We start from the raw sequence: 15,276 nt of genomic DNA, 5'->3' as shown, positions 1-15,276 counted from the left end.
GCATTTACAACTGGGAGGTAATGAAAGCAGATGAACTACCTTTCCTGTGGAGAACTGTCGTGTGTTGCAGAGTGTCTCTCTCTCTGGAGGCGAGCAGGACAAGCACAGCATTCTCCTCAGCTGCAATATGAGAAGAAACAAACATTACAATCACACATAGGACAACCTCAACAGTGAATCAACACAGCACAGTTTAAGCATAAACCGGTGTCATTAATTCCAGTTGCCTATTAGTTTAGACAGCCTTGCTTCTTAAATCTTATCCTCCACTAGATTATACTCAGTGTCCATTCAACCTTCTGCAACCAAGTGACTAAGACATATGCACTACTACATGGCATATCCAAATTATAAATCCTAAAGAAATGCTAGTCCTCAGTGAGCTAATTATCTTGTTTTGAAAAAGAGAACTGCAGCAAAGATGTCAGGAGAAAAAATGCAAAGAAATAAATTTTAAAAAACAGCAGTGGCAGCTGTACAGATAACTCATCCAATGGGCTTTGACTTCTCAAACATGGCAGAAAGCCAACACAATATGATGCCCAGTCACCTTATTAATTCAGCCACTTAGGTAACTAGCAAGTTAAACGTATTTTTCCACGCAGGAAAATAAGATAAAAGCATAAGAAATACACTATGTATGCACAAAAGTATGTGGACACGCCATCAAATTAGTGGATTCAGCTATTTCAGCCACACCCGTTGCCGACTGGTGCAAAAAGCCATGCAATCTCCATAGACAAGCATTGGCAGTAGAACAGCCGTACTTTAGAGCTCAGTAACGTTGAACCCCGTACCATGCCACCTTCCCAACAAGTAATTTAGTCAAATTTCTGCCCTGGTCAACTGTAAATGTTATTGTGAAGTGGAACAACTAAGAGCAACAACGGTTCCGCAGAAAAGTGGTAGGCCACACGAGCTCACAGAACGGGACTGCCTAGTGCTGAAGCGTGTAAAACACATGTACTGTCTCAGCTGTTACAGGGGAAGATTGGAAAGCTTCATAATGTGACAGGTTAAATGAAGATCACAGTCTGCGTTATCTTCTAACATATTGCACAAGTTGACTGCAGGTATTTACTTAACGTTTTGAAGCCAGGGGGCACTATTTTTATGTTTGGAAAAATAACGTTCCCAAAGTAAACGGCTTATTTCTCAGGACCAGATGCTAGAATATGCAAAAAATTTACAGATTAGGATAGAAAACACAAAAGTTTTAAAAAACTGTCAAAATATTGTCTGTGTGTATAACAGAACTGATATTAGAGGCGAAACCCAGAGGAAAATCAAAACAGGAAGTGGCTTCTATTTTGAAAACTCCATGTTCCATAGCCTCCCATTGCTCCATTTAAAGGGATATCAACCATAATCCTATTTCCTATCGCTTCCTCAAGGTGTCAGTCTTCAGACATAGTTTCAGGCTTTTATTTAGAAAAATGAGCCAGAACGATAACATTGCGTCAAGTGGTCACATGAGTTTTGCTCGCGCAACATAGTTTGGATAGGTATTGCTTTTCCCTCTCCTACTGTGAAAGACATTTGCGGTTGGTATATTATCAATTATATATTTTAAAAACAACCTGAGGATTGATTCAAAAAAAAATTTGACATGTTTCTGTGGACATTATGGAAACTATTTGGAATTTGTCTGCGTTGTCGTTGCCACTTTTTCCTGTGGATTTCTGAACACAATGCGACAAACAAACAGAGATATTTTGGGTATAAAAATAATCTTAATGGAACAAAAGGAACATTTGTTGTGTAACTGGGAGTCTCGTGAGTGAAAACATCTGAAGATCAAAGGTAAACTATTAATTTGATTGCTTTTCTGATTTGTGACCAAGTTACCTGATGCTAAGTGTACTTAATGTTTTGTTGTGCGATCGATAAACTTGCAACTGCTTGGATTGCTTTCGCTGTAAAGCATCATTTCAGAATCTGAGACGACAGGTGGATTAACAAAAGGCTAAACTGTGTTTTGCAATATTGCACTTGTGATTTCATGAATATTTTTAGTAATATTATTTGACTGAGGCGCTATGCTATTCAGCGGTTGCTGATGACAATTATCCCGCTTAAGGGATGGTAGCGTCAAGAAGTTAAAACCTTTTTGGGATAGGGGGCAGCATTTTCACTTTTGGATGAATAGCGTGCCCAGAGGTAACTGCCTCCTACTCTGTCCCAGATGCGAATATATGCATATTAGTAGTAGTATTGGATAGAAAACACTGACGTTTCTAAAACTGTTTGAATGATGTCTGTGAGAATAACAGAACTCATATGGCAGGTGAAAACCTGAGAAAAATCCAACCAGGAAGTGGGATATAGGAGGTTTGTAGTTTTTCAATACACAGTGGGCAATGGATAAAGTTGCACTTCCTACGGCTTCCACTAGATGTCAACCGTCTTTAGAAACGTGAATGAGGATTCTACTATAAAGGAGGGGCTCATGAGGCCTGTTTGATTCAGTGGTCTGGCAGAGTGTCTCAGGCTCCCGACAGAATAACCTCTCGTTCCAGTGCTTTTCTTCATAGGAATTCTCCGGTTGGGACATTGATGTTTTATGTTAAAAACATCCTAAAGATTGATTCAATACATCGTTTGACTTGTTTCTACGACCTGTAACGGAACTTAGAGTTTTTGTCAGGACTAAATGCTCACGCCTCATGAAGATGGATTACTGGGCTGAACACGCTAACAACAAGTGGCTATTTGGACATAAATGATGGAACTTTATGGAACAAATCAGTCATTTATTGTCGAACTGGAATTCCTGGGAGTGTCTTCTGATGAAGATCAAAGGTAAGTGAATATTTAGTGTTATTTCTACCTTCTGTTGACTGCAAAATGGCAGATATTTCTCTGGCTGGATTGGGCTCTTAGCGCCGTTCTCAGATCATGCCTTTTCCATAAAGTTTAAAAAATCTGACACAGCGGTTGCATTAAGGAGAAGTCCATCTCTAATTCTGTGAATAACACTAGTATCTTTTATCAATTTTTATGAGTATTTCTGCAAAATCACTGGATGTTTTGGAATCAAAACGTTACTGCACGTAACGCGCCAATGTAAACTGAGATATTTGGTTATAAATGTGCACATTATCGAACAAAACATACATGTATTGGGTGACATGATGTCCTATGAGTGTAATTTGATGAAGATCATCAAAGGTTAGTGATTAATTTTATCTATATTTCTGCTTTTTGTGACTCCTATCTTTGGCTGGAAAAACAGCTGTGTGTTTTTTTGACTTGGCTATGACCTAACATATGTTGTGCTTTCGCTGTGAAGCATATATTTATTTTTATTTTTTTATTTTTTTTAAATCGGACACTATGGGTAGATTAACAAGATGTTTATCTTTCATTTTCTGTATTGAACTTGCAACTTTCACACATTAACATATTTCCCCAAAATATTTTTTAATTTCCCGCGCTGCCTTTTCAGCGGAATGTTGTCGAGGGGTTCCGCTAGCGGAACGCTTACGCTAGAAAGATTAAGTAGCTACAAATATTAAAATATAGAAAAAGTTCAAAGAAATAGTTTCAACGGTATTGAAAAACCACAATGGGGCCATTTCCATATACCCCAGTACACTGCCCAAGCCTAGTGCAAGCTGTGCTTGCACATTGGCCAGGACCAGCTGGGAACTCACGGGGTGTGTTCCCTAAACTGATAATAGTTCAGATTCGGGCAGTATGTCAAAGAGGGATTACGGTCACAGTTCCTATGTGTATGGTGTGCATTAGGACTCACCGGAGAGTGTTCCCGACGTTTCTGGCCAGACAGTAGGTCTGAGTCTGACAGTGTGTCAAAGTGTGATATGTTCTCATTGTCCACGTTATCCAGGATTTCAGTCAAAGCTGTGAGAAGCGTAGCCTGGTTCACCTCATCAAGTCCAAATTTATTCTGTGAGAGAAAAATTAATTAACAGAAAGAAAAAAAATTCACACAATTCAGCTAAGTAGTAGACAAGTTTGTTAAAAGTTAGAACTATTGTACAATTACCAAAAAAGTAAAATTACTACATAAATGTGTCTCTGGTCTGAAGTAAAGTAGTGTACTATATTGGAAACAGGGCGTGGTTTGACCTTTGTCCTTGGGGCCTTACCTCTCCTGAGGGTGTGTCCTCAAAGATGGACAGAATGGAGGGGTCCAAACAGCAGTGGAGGGCCTCCAGGGCCTCTCCTGTATCCAGCTCCAGTCTGGCCAGGCTTTCACTGGACAGGCCCCCATGGAGATCCACCACCTGATGGGGGGAGGGGGTGATTGGGTCAGTAAGCCCGGAGACAGTCAAACGATCCAAAAATCGCCCCCCAAGCACCTAAGCAAGTCGTGTCTAAGTCATATTTGAAGTATATCCAGTAGTTATTGATAGCTTCATCTTGCCATTTGACAGGCTGGGTGGTATTTATTTTTCACAGTTTTTACTTTAAGCATGCTCCATTCCTCTCAAACCTACACATGGAGAGAGGGCCTACCTACACACTAGCAGATGATGAAGTCCGTTAGGGCTGAAATAGGGATGTTAGCTGGTAACCTTTAAAATTGGTTAGCTGCCGAAAATACATTTTACCGGTCATTCTTATCAGTCTACAGGTCAATTTGCATCATTTTGTGGACTTTAAATTGACCCATGTATTTTCGTTAGTTGTCACACATGCATAGCATACAGAGCCTAGTTTGCAGAAGAAAATGGCCCATCACCTGTCAGACAGTGTGAAAGCAGCTCCTCAAAAAGCTGATAATGGAGTGTAATGGTAAAATAATTATTTGATGAGACATTAAAATAGGGGCCTTACTGTTACTGCCATTAGACCATAGAAACGCAGAGTGAAGGAAAAGCAGCCAACAAGTGCTCAGCATATGTGGGAACTTCTTCAAGGCAGTTGGAAAAGCATTCCAGGTGAAGCTGGTTGAGAGAATGCCAAGCGTGTGCAAAGCTGTCAAGGCAAATGGTGGCTACTTTGAAAAATCTAAAATATATTGATTTGTTTAACCCTTTTTGGGTTACTACATGATTCCACGTGTTATTTCATAGTGTTGATGTCTTTATTATTCTACAATGTAGAATCTAGTAAAAATTGAAATATATATAAAAAAACCTGGACTGAGTAAACGTCCAAACTTTTGACTGTTACTGTACATGTTTGTGAATCTCACCTTCATAATAGTTTGTAGGACAAACAGTTCAGACGCTAGATATTTTCATGAGAAGACAGATTTTAGGGATGTCTCATGGTCTGAAAGACCGCTGTTGCTCTGCCACATTTCACTGCAGAAGGCCAATATTGACAGACAGACCCAACCAATGTATAAAACAAAATAATGAAAACAACTTTTTTTAAATTAGGATTTTTTTTATTATAGTAATTAAAATTATGTGGGGCAGTGGAAATTGACTCGAGGAATAACCAGCATTTCTCTCCTGTTGCATTGGTTTTCATAAACTGTCTTTGTCCAGAAGCCCAAAGGCACAATCCTTGTCATATTAGCAACACATCCTTGTTGTTTCTACCAAGACTCCCCCCTCTAAATGTTTAAAGGAGGTCTTCATATCGGTCACATGTATGTACCGCTGGCATTAGATGCGCTGTTTAGAAGTGTTTTCCTGCAAAAAGCTACATCATCAGAGCAGTTGCATGTTCAATAATGGGCTATAGCCGTTTGACTGTACAACAATAGCAAGCCTGTTTTCATCAACCTTTCTGATCTCCCCATCCCGGATCCGGGATCGTGAATACAGACTCAAGCTCATTACCATAACGCAACCTTAACTATTCATGAAAATCGCAAATGAAATGAAATAAATATGCTAGCTCTCAAGCTTAGCCTTTTGTTAACAACACTGTCATCTCAGATTTTCAAAATATGCTTCTCAACCATTGCAAAACAAGCATTTGTGTAACAGTATTGATGGCTAACGTAGCATTTAGCATTAGCATTCAGCTGGCAACATTTACACAAAAAAACAGAAAAGCATTCAAATAAAATCATTTACCTTTGAAGAACTTCAGATGTTTTCAATGAGGAGACTCTCAGATAGCAAATGTTCAGTTTTTCGTGATAGATTATTTGTTTAGGACAAATCGCTCCGTTTTCTGCGTCACGTTTAGCTATGAAAAAACCCCTGTATCCAGGATTGTGTAAATCTATCAGCAAGCTCATTAGCATAACACAACGTTAACTATTTATGAAAATCGCAAATGAAATGAAATAAATATGCCATCTCTCAAGCTTAGCCTTTTGTAAACAACACTGTCATCTCAGATTTTCAAAATATGCTTCTCAACCATAGGAAAACAATCATTTGTGTAAAAGTAGCTAGCTTGCGTTAGCATTTCGCGTTAGCATTTAGCGTTAGCATTAGCATCCAGCACGCAACATTAACAAAAACATAAAAGCCTTCAAATAAAATCATTTACCTTTGAAGAACTTCTGATGTTTTCAATGAGGATACTCTCAGTTAGATAGCAGATGCTCAGTTTTTCCAAAAAGATTCCTTGTGTATTAGAAATAGCTCCGTTTTATACATCACATTTGGCTACCAAAAAAAATCTGAAAATTCAGTCCTCAAAACGCGAACTTTTTTCCAAATTAACTCCATAATATCGACTGAAAACATGGCAAACGTTGTTTAGAATCAATCATCAAGGTGTTTTTCACATATCTCTTCATTGATACATCGTTCTTGGACACATGCTTTCTCCCCTGAATCAAATGGTAAAGTAGAAGCAGCTGGCAATTGCGCACCGAATTCGACGCAGGACACCAGGCGGACACTTGGAAAATGTAGTCTCTTATGGTCAATCTTCCAATGATATGCCTACAAATACGTCACAATGCTGCTAAGACCTTGGGCGAACGACAGAACGTGTAGGCTCATTCGTTGCGCAATCACAGCCATATAAGGAGAGAATGGAAAACAGAGCTTCAGAAATTCTGCTAATTCCTGGGTGATGCATCATCTTGGTTTCGCTTGTAGAATGAGTTCTGGGGCACTTACAGACAAAATCTTTGCAGATTCTGAAACTTCAGAGTGTTTTCTTTCCAAAACTGTCAAGAATATGCATGGTCGAGCATCTTTTCGTGACAAAATATTGCGCTTAAAACGGGAACGTTTTTTATCCAAAAATGAAATAGCGCCCCTAGAGCTCTAACAGGTTAAGCTCTTAATGAAAAATGTAAGTTACTTGCACAGTATTTTCAATTGGTCACGTTTTTTTTTTTTTTACCATATGGCAAAAATGTGACTGCTTGTCGACCCCTTAGAATTTCCGCAGCAAAATTGACAAAAATTAGGCCGAATCAAATCAAATCGATGGGTGCAGGCCAGGACAAACACACTACACCCCTCAACAAATATGAAAATGAGCCATGAGGGGAGCATTCGAACGCAAATTACCAACTGCCCACAGAACGTGAAGTAAAGGTATACAAAATAATGACAGCGAAATCCAGATGGTGTGCGAGGGGGCGGCTATAAAATGCGGAGAACACGGCCGGGGAATCCAGACAATCATATGCTAACTTCGTAGGGAATCAACTTAATGTATTGACAAATAATTAACCCAAGTTGATCATAAGACATTAATAGAATGGATCAGTGTTTCGTATTTCCTGCAACCTTCTGAAGAGGCCAGGTTAATTCCACATCTGTGTGCGCGCGCCGAGGACAACGAGTTTCATAACCGGTATGGCCAATATTCCTGATACAAAAAGTACTGATGTTAATCGTAATTATCCACGATCGGAAAAAATATAATTCTCAGGTGCCCGCACACATCTTTCAATCAAGTGCGATGTGCTACTGGATCTAAATAAATTAAATAGATAGCTTGCCCGCCTGTAAAGATAAGTGCGCTCGCTGTACGTTGATCCTGCTGCTCTGATTTGGATGGAGGAAAGCTGTATTACTCCATCCACTCCTGTCGCGTCATAATTCCACCCGATCACTTTTCCTCTCATGTTCCAGTCTGATCAGTTAGATTGCTGTTGCCTCCTGTTAGTCTGCTACTACGATAAATCAAATGGCAAGGACGTTTGATAGCCTAGCAAGCTATCCAAGTGCATAATATCTAACAAGCGGGGTGAGATGACCAGCCGATGCGCATTCTGACTCGTGACAACAAACTTGTTGAAATGACATATGGGCAAGATAAACAATGAACTTATACATAGATCGTTCAGGGATAAGCAAAGGCTGGAAGTAGTTAATCGACATTTCTAAGACAATCGAAGTAGTCCAGATTAATGTATCTTGCTAGCCTGCCATCTAACCAGCAAAGAAGCTACGGGTAAACAGTCAGTGTTAGCAGGTCGGGTAACAAATTAGAGTGGCATAATAAATATCATTAATTAACAGTAGGCTTAGTATAGCCCTTTGGACACCAAGAAACTTGAAACTTCCGCCGATGTTAGTGTCACCAACAAACTCATGGTCTAAACACAGTTTCCAGTGTAACAGTATAACTTTAGACCGTCCCTTCGCCCATACCCGGGCGCGAACCAGGGACCCTCTGCACACATCAACAGTCACCCCTCGAAGCATCGTTACCCATCGGTCCACAAAAGCCGCGAACTACTACTTCAAGATCTCAGAGCAAGTGACGTCACCGATTGAAACGCTATTTAGCGCGCACCACCGCTAACTAGCTAGAAACTTCACATCCGTTACACAAGTACCCAACATATATGTAACCCACGTGTCATTATGTGCACCATTGAACTGGACCCTGCCCAGAAGGAAATGTTGCTACCACGCACCTTGCCCCAAGATATCTCCTTCCTAATCATCACGTTTTGCACTGCAACAAACCGGGCTCCGCTATCGCAGAAGCAAGGTACCTCGTGGAATCTAGACAGGCAGTATTGTAAACACACTTGTGCTCATAATACCGCAAATATATTTTTGTGGTCTGAAACGTACACAATGACTGGTATGCTGGTTTCTGAGTTGAATGAGTAAATGTATAGCTGTTTGAATCCGTCAACATGTGATGCATTTCCCACCACGTGTTTCTCATAAATAAGCATGGCAGAGGAATGTTTTTGTTTTACAAACGATTATAATCATATACAACTTCAGGCAAGAAGAGATGTGTTGCCAATCACCCAAGGTGGTGCCAACATATATTTATTTAAACAAAAATTCCTGCATGTTTTCAACTCAGTGTAAGTTAGCTAGGGATTTCGTTCATTTCAACACATCAAGCTCGAGTTACCTGCAGCCAACTGTAAAATAACGTAACCGGTAGTGACAATTTTGTACATTACATATTGTAACTAGCTATTAACAATACTTCTAATAACGAGAACGCAGTCTAATTTAGCGTTTTACGACGGCATGCATTTAGAACCACGTGTAAATGGCTCCGACTCGAGACTGAATTTGAAGAGGCACAGGCTAAAGAAACATCCTTTAACGAGGCATATAGATAGATATTAAAGGTTCATTAAAATCAGCACATTTGGTTCAATCATGTCATTGCAAGACATTGACTTTCACGATTTTTTACAGACTTCCAACTAGCTGTCAATGGCCTCATCTCGGACGAACAAACTGGACATCTCCCAACTTAAAGCTAACGTTAAAGTAGCTAGCGAACGTTACTCGTCCAAGTGGTTTTACGTTTGCTATATTTGTACATTAAAGAACGGCCATTGGATAACTACACTATATAAATAATCCATTTTCGTTTGACCGAGGCAGTTAGTAAACAATGAAATCCAAAAGACTGAGTTCAACACATTTAAAGCCAAAAAGCACGTTGTCTAACTGTTAGCTAACTACACAACCGGGCAAGCAATGCATTAGTTATGCAGCCGGCAACTTCACATACGGTTTGGATGCTACCAAGTCACTATAGCAGTTAAAACAAACACCCATGAAAACACAAATATCGATCTACTTATCAAGGGATTAGATGTAATCGGTATTCTCCACCCGGCTGCTAATAATCAACCATGCCATGATTGTTCTGGACAGTGGCAGTATCCACGTGTCACTTTTCCAGCGCATCATTCCCAGCACACGAGACATTCCCATACAGCACAGATACACGGATGATACCAAATATACAACGGTATCACTGTACTTTACCTCGTCTAGTGTATTTGTAGAGAAAAATTCCATGTTGCAGGCAGCTAAAATCTCATCGCCTGCTCCCCACCGCGCCGCCATTTTAGTTTACAACACTCTCGCGCTGTGAAAATTATTCTTCTATGAGGTTTAACGGTGGTTGGCATCCAATTTGTTGCATTACCGCCACCTACTAGACTGGAGTACAACTCCCTTGCACTTTTCTTGAAAAATACAAATGTACTTAAATACCCTACCATCTAACACTACACTCACTAATTTCCAAATTTTATAAAATAAAATTAACACCACCCTACTCCACTAATTCAATGTATGTATTCCTACCTCATGACATCAACCTGAAAGGATGGAATATCACCACTTAACACACCCTGTAACTCTTCTGATGTCAAGTCTCACATACCCAAATACCTCTCTGCAGCAGCCACCACATCAATTTTCTGCGACTTCCGTTCCATCTCTGCAGTACAGTTGATAACCATTGCTATAAATGCTAAAAATCCAATCTTACTGAAATTTATATCACTTTTTGGCCCATCCCTCTGTACTGGTATATCTCTACTACTCTCACCACTCCTCCCCCTTAACCCATCTTCCTCTACTTTCTTCACTGCCTCAACATATGACAACTTCTGCACTACTCTAACCCTGGAAACCTCAACCTGCCTCTCTCGCACGGAACATGTCTGATCCCCAGCTCCATGGGCACCCCTACAATTAACACATTCCACAACTTTCCCCAATACTACGCATTCCTTTGTCTCATGCCCTTCTGCGCACTTATTTACGTTTAAAAATATCTGAAGTTGGATTAGGAAAGTTGTTTGAAATGTTTGGATCAAGTTTACAGGTAACTAATTAGATAATGTGTAGTCATGTTGCGCGAGTTGGAACCAGTGTATTTTCTGAATCATACGTGCCAAATAAATGTACATTTTTGATATATATATATATATATAACGACAGAATTTATCGAACAAAAGGACGATTTGTGATGTTTAATGGACATATTGGAGTGCCAACAGAAGAAGATCTTCAAAGGTAAGGCATGCATGAAATGTTATTTCTGACTTTTGTGTTGTGCCTGGCGGGTTGAATTGTGATATTCATGTGTATGTTTGCTGGGGTGCTGTCCTCAGATAATAGCATGGTTTGCTTTCGCCGTAAAGCCTTTTTGAAATCTGACACTGACTGGATTAACAAGAAGTTCATCTTTAAACCCATGTATAACACATGTACGATTTATGAATTACTATTATGAGTATTTCTGTTTTTGAATTTGGCTCGCTGCTATTTCACTGGGTGTTGTCAAATCAATTCCGTTAACGGGATTCGAGCGGGGGTGGGATAGAAGGGATCTGTATATTAAGGTAAAAACAAAATAAACGTTTAGGTATTAATTTGTCCACTAGATGTCAATCTGACTTGACTGTAGAATACACAGATACTCAGTGAAATAATAAAAAGCTTCAGTTACGTAGATAATACAGACCGCATTAGACAGCTATTCATGAAAATGTGATTATTAATGACCGTCATACAATGTTAGCTTAATGAATGGGTGTACTTTATACTAGATAGGACTTCACTGCTCACTTTACTGTTACTAACTCATTTTCTTCACTGAGCATAGACTGAATTAAAACATTAAAAAAGTTATGGAATAAGAAAACAACGTTGACATTTTCAACATGCATTTTGTATGCATTAGCAAGAGGCAAAATAAATCTTACATGCGCAACAGTTATTGAACATTTGAGGAATCAAGGAAAGATATGACTTGAAGAATGTTCATACCTAGGCCTGCTCTAGAGCCTCTGGAGGAAATTAATTTGCTCCACAAGTAGTTGCATGTGAGCATTGTCCTAAACAAATGGGTTTTCAGGTAAAATCACCCTCTCTGGCCAGGCTACAACAGACTCTTCTGCTGTAGAACGGTCTCCTGCCCCGGAAGCACCACCATCTCCTGTCCCGGAAGCACCGCCGTCTCCTGTCCCGGAAGCTCCTGTTGGTGTTGGTAGATTGTTAATGAACAATCTGCCAACCTTCAACTGCTGAGGGTATGGCAGCAAACAGGTCATGCATTGCAATGTTTGGTAGTCTTTGCTGTGCAAGGCAACCCCTAATAACAATTTGCAGAGGGGACTGGTGCATCTCAGTCCTTAAACCATGATGGTTCCACTGGTTGCAGAATTCTGTTAAGTCTCTATTGATTCTCGGCAGGCACACGTAATACAGAGCCCAGATGTGCATTTCATTGTCCAAATCCACAATGCACTCGCACTTAAAGAATTTGAACAGGCCATGGTACACATTGGTCATACCAAACCACAGGTCACCCCATAGTCTCTCAATCTGCTGATTGTGCATGCTCCTTCCTCTCAGAGCACTGCCTCTCCCAGAGCCTCTGAAAATGTTCATGAACAAGCAGACAGTGTTGTCTGCTTGTTAATGACCTCCATGGTCCTCCTAACTCTGGAGGGAATGCCATATCTAGAGACAGCATTCATGAAGCAATCCATTACAATACTGCTGTGTTTGTTGCTGGAAGCACGGAGAAACACAACGAGGTGGCTGTACCCATCAATGCCACCATGTATGACTATCCTCCACCTAAATCAGAAAATACAGCACTGGTTGATACAAAACCTGAAGACACATTAAATATACAAACATCACCATCCTCCTTTACCACTTAGATGCTGCAAAAGGTTCCTGCAGTATATAACAAAGCAGCAGACCGAATTTTAAATGAACATCCAAAATGTGGAACAATGTTAACCGCGGATCACAACTATAAGTACTTATTTTAGCCCTATAAAGGCTACAACAAGGGTTTGTGCAAGACTGTTTCCTGCAGCGGTAGATGTGTGATTACAATATCTACTTCAATTGGAAAAATAACCATGTTTATCTTGAGTCAAAAGGACAGACTTTCCTGTTGTTCACACTTAGGCACAAATACTTTTCTACAACTGTTTTTACCTCCGTATGTCCTCAATGTAAGCATGTTTGTTCATTTCATGATGCAGATATTCTATCAATCACAGAAGTAGCAGAACCACAATAAAACAATTATTATCCATGAGTGACATATGGTATCAAGGGCCATTGCTTGCTAAACTGAACTGTCAGTTGATGAACAATTTGAGACGTGACAATGTACAATGTTACAATGTACGGTATGACCTTCTATGCAGCCTCTGCGACATGGCTGAGGGCAGCCGCACTTGGGTTAACACGAAGCATGCTGTCCCTCACTCTGCGTCTCTGCACCCGGATTCCCATTGTCCTAAATTGTGCTCGAACAGCCTCCGGTCCAAGTTCGTTGTTCCCAGCCACAAAGTCCTTTAATATTTTCTGACATGTCAGAATATATTATGGTGCATGTGACAGATTGAAGTGTCTGGATAAAAAAAGAGTAACAAATGGCCAGGGATGAGGTAACATATATCATCATTGTATTTTAAAGGCCTGTCTTGATTGTAGTCATTCAAAATGGTTTGATTGTTAAGAAACTGGAAACCATGCATCTAAAGTCTTTGTAGTTTATTAAAACATATATTTAACCAGGTAGGCTAGTTGAGAACAAGTTCTCATTTGCAACTGCGACCTGGCCAAGATTAAGCAAAGCAGTTCGACACATACAGAGTTACACATGGAATAAACAAACATTCAATCAATAATACAGTAGAAAAATCTATATACAGCATGTGCAAATGAGGTAGGATAAGAGAGGTAAGGCAATAAATAGGAAATGGTGGTGAAGTAATTACAATAAAGCAATTAAACACTGGAATGGTAATTTGTGCAGAAGATGAATGTGCAAGTAGAGATTCTGGGGTGCAAAGGAGCAAGATAAATAAATAAATACAGTATGGAGATGAGGTAGTTGGATGGGCTATTTACAGATGGGCTGGATGGGCTATTTTGTAAATGACATCGCCGAAGTCGAGGATCAGTAGGAGGGTCAGTTTTACGAGGGTATGTTTGGCAGCATGAGTGAAGGATGTTTTGTTGCGAAATAGGAAGCCGATTCTAGATTTAATTTTGGATTGGAGATGTTTAACCTGAGTTTGGAAGGAGAGTTTACAGTCTAAACAGACACCTAGGTATTTGTAGTTGTCCACATTTTCTAAGTCAGAACCGTTCAGAGAAGTGATGCTGGACGGGCGGGCAGGTGCGAGCTACGATCGGTTGAAGAGCATGCATTTAGTTTTACTTGCATTTAAGAGCAGTTGGAGGCCACGGAAGGAGAGTTGTATGGCATTGAAACTCGTCTGGAGGGTTGTTAACACAGTGTACAAAGAAGGGCCAGAGGTATACAGAATGGTGTTGTCTGCGTAGAGGTGGATCAAAGAATCACCAGCAGTGAGAGCAACATCATTGAAGTATACAGAGAAGAGAGTCGGCCCGAGAATTGAACCCTGTGGCACCCTCATAGAGACTGCCAGTGGTCCGGACAACAGGCCCTCCGATTTGACAGACTCAACTCTATTGGAGAGGTAGTTGGTGAACCAGGTGAGGCAATCATTTGAGAAACCAATTCTGTTGAGTCTGCCAATAAGAATGTTGTGATTGACAGAGTCGAAAGCCTTAGCCAGGTCGATGAATAGGGCTGCACAGTAATGTCTCTTATTGATGGTGGTTATGATATCGTTTAGGACCTTGAGCGTGGCTGAGGTGCACCCATGACCAGCTCTGAAACCAGATTGCATAGCGGAGAAGGTACTGTGAGATTCAAAATGGTCGGTAATCTGTTTGTTAACTTGGCTTTCAAAGACCATAGAAAGTCAGGGTAGAATAGATATAGGTCTGTAGCAGTTTGGGTCTAGAGTGTCTCCCCCTTTGAAGAGGGGGATGACCGCGGCAGCTTTCCGGCTGTTGACCCGGGGTAGGGGTAGCCAGGTGGAAAGCATGGCCAGCCGTAGAAAAATGCTTATTGAAGTTCTTAATTATTGTGGATTTATCGGTGGTAACAGTGTTTCCTAGCCTCAATGCAGTGGGCAGCTGGGAGGAGGTGCTCTTATTCTTCATGGACTTTACAGTGTCCCAGAACTTTTTTTGAGTTTGTGCTACAGGATGCAAATTTCTGCTTGAAAAAGCTAGCCTTAGCTTTTCTAACTGCCTGTGTATATTTGTTCCCAACTTCTGTCATGACGTTGCCCTCTTT

At 40.4% G+C, this 15,276-nt stretch overlaps 1 protein-coding gene across 4 annotated transcripts in view; it reads right to left on the bottom strand.

The window, feature by feature from the left end:
* Positions 1-10,227, bottom strand: part of LOC110502248 (peroxisome proliferator-activated receptor gamma coactivator-related protein 1) — a 34,940-nt gene extending 24,713 nt beyond the window's left edge. Inside the window, exons 1-5 of one of the 4 annotated variants that reach the window (XM_090216540.1) lie at positions 10,104-10,210; positions 6,427-6,503; positions 4,113-4,250; positions 3,758-3,910; positions 40-120 (exon numbers count right to left, since the gene is read on the bottom strand). In XM_090216540.1, coding sequence (XP_090072666.1) covers positions 40-111 — 72 coding nt within the window. In that variant the 5' untranslated portion in view covers positions 112-120; positions 3,758-3,910; positions 4,113-4,250; positions 6,427-6,503; positions 10,104-10,210. Of the gene's footprint in view, positions 1-39; positions 121-3,757; positions 3,911-4,112; positions 4,251-6,002; positions 6,132-6,426; positions 6,981-10,103 lie in introns of those variants that run through there. The other 3 variants (XM_021580135.3, XM_090216538.1, XM_090216541.1) reach the window with 3 other exon arrangements.
* Positions 10,228-15,276: the final 5,049 nt, after the last annotated feature.

Source organism: Oncorhynchus mykiss, chromosome 23 (assembly GCF_057628025.1).
Source record: "Oncorhynchus mykiss isolate SJ-2025 chromosome 23, ASM5762802v1, whole genome shotgun sequence".
NCBI classification, from domain to species: Eukaryota; Metazoa; Chordata; class Actinopteri; order Salmoniformes; family Salmonidae; genus Oncorhynchus; species Oncorhynchus mykiss.
This window is presented reverse-complemented; position numbering and strand designations above follow the sequence as displayed.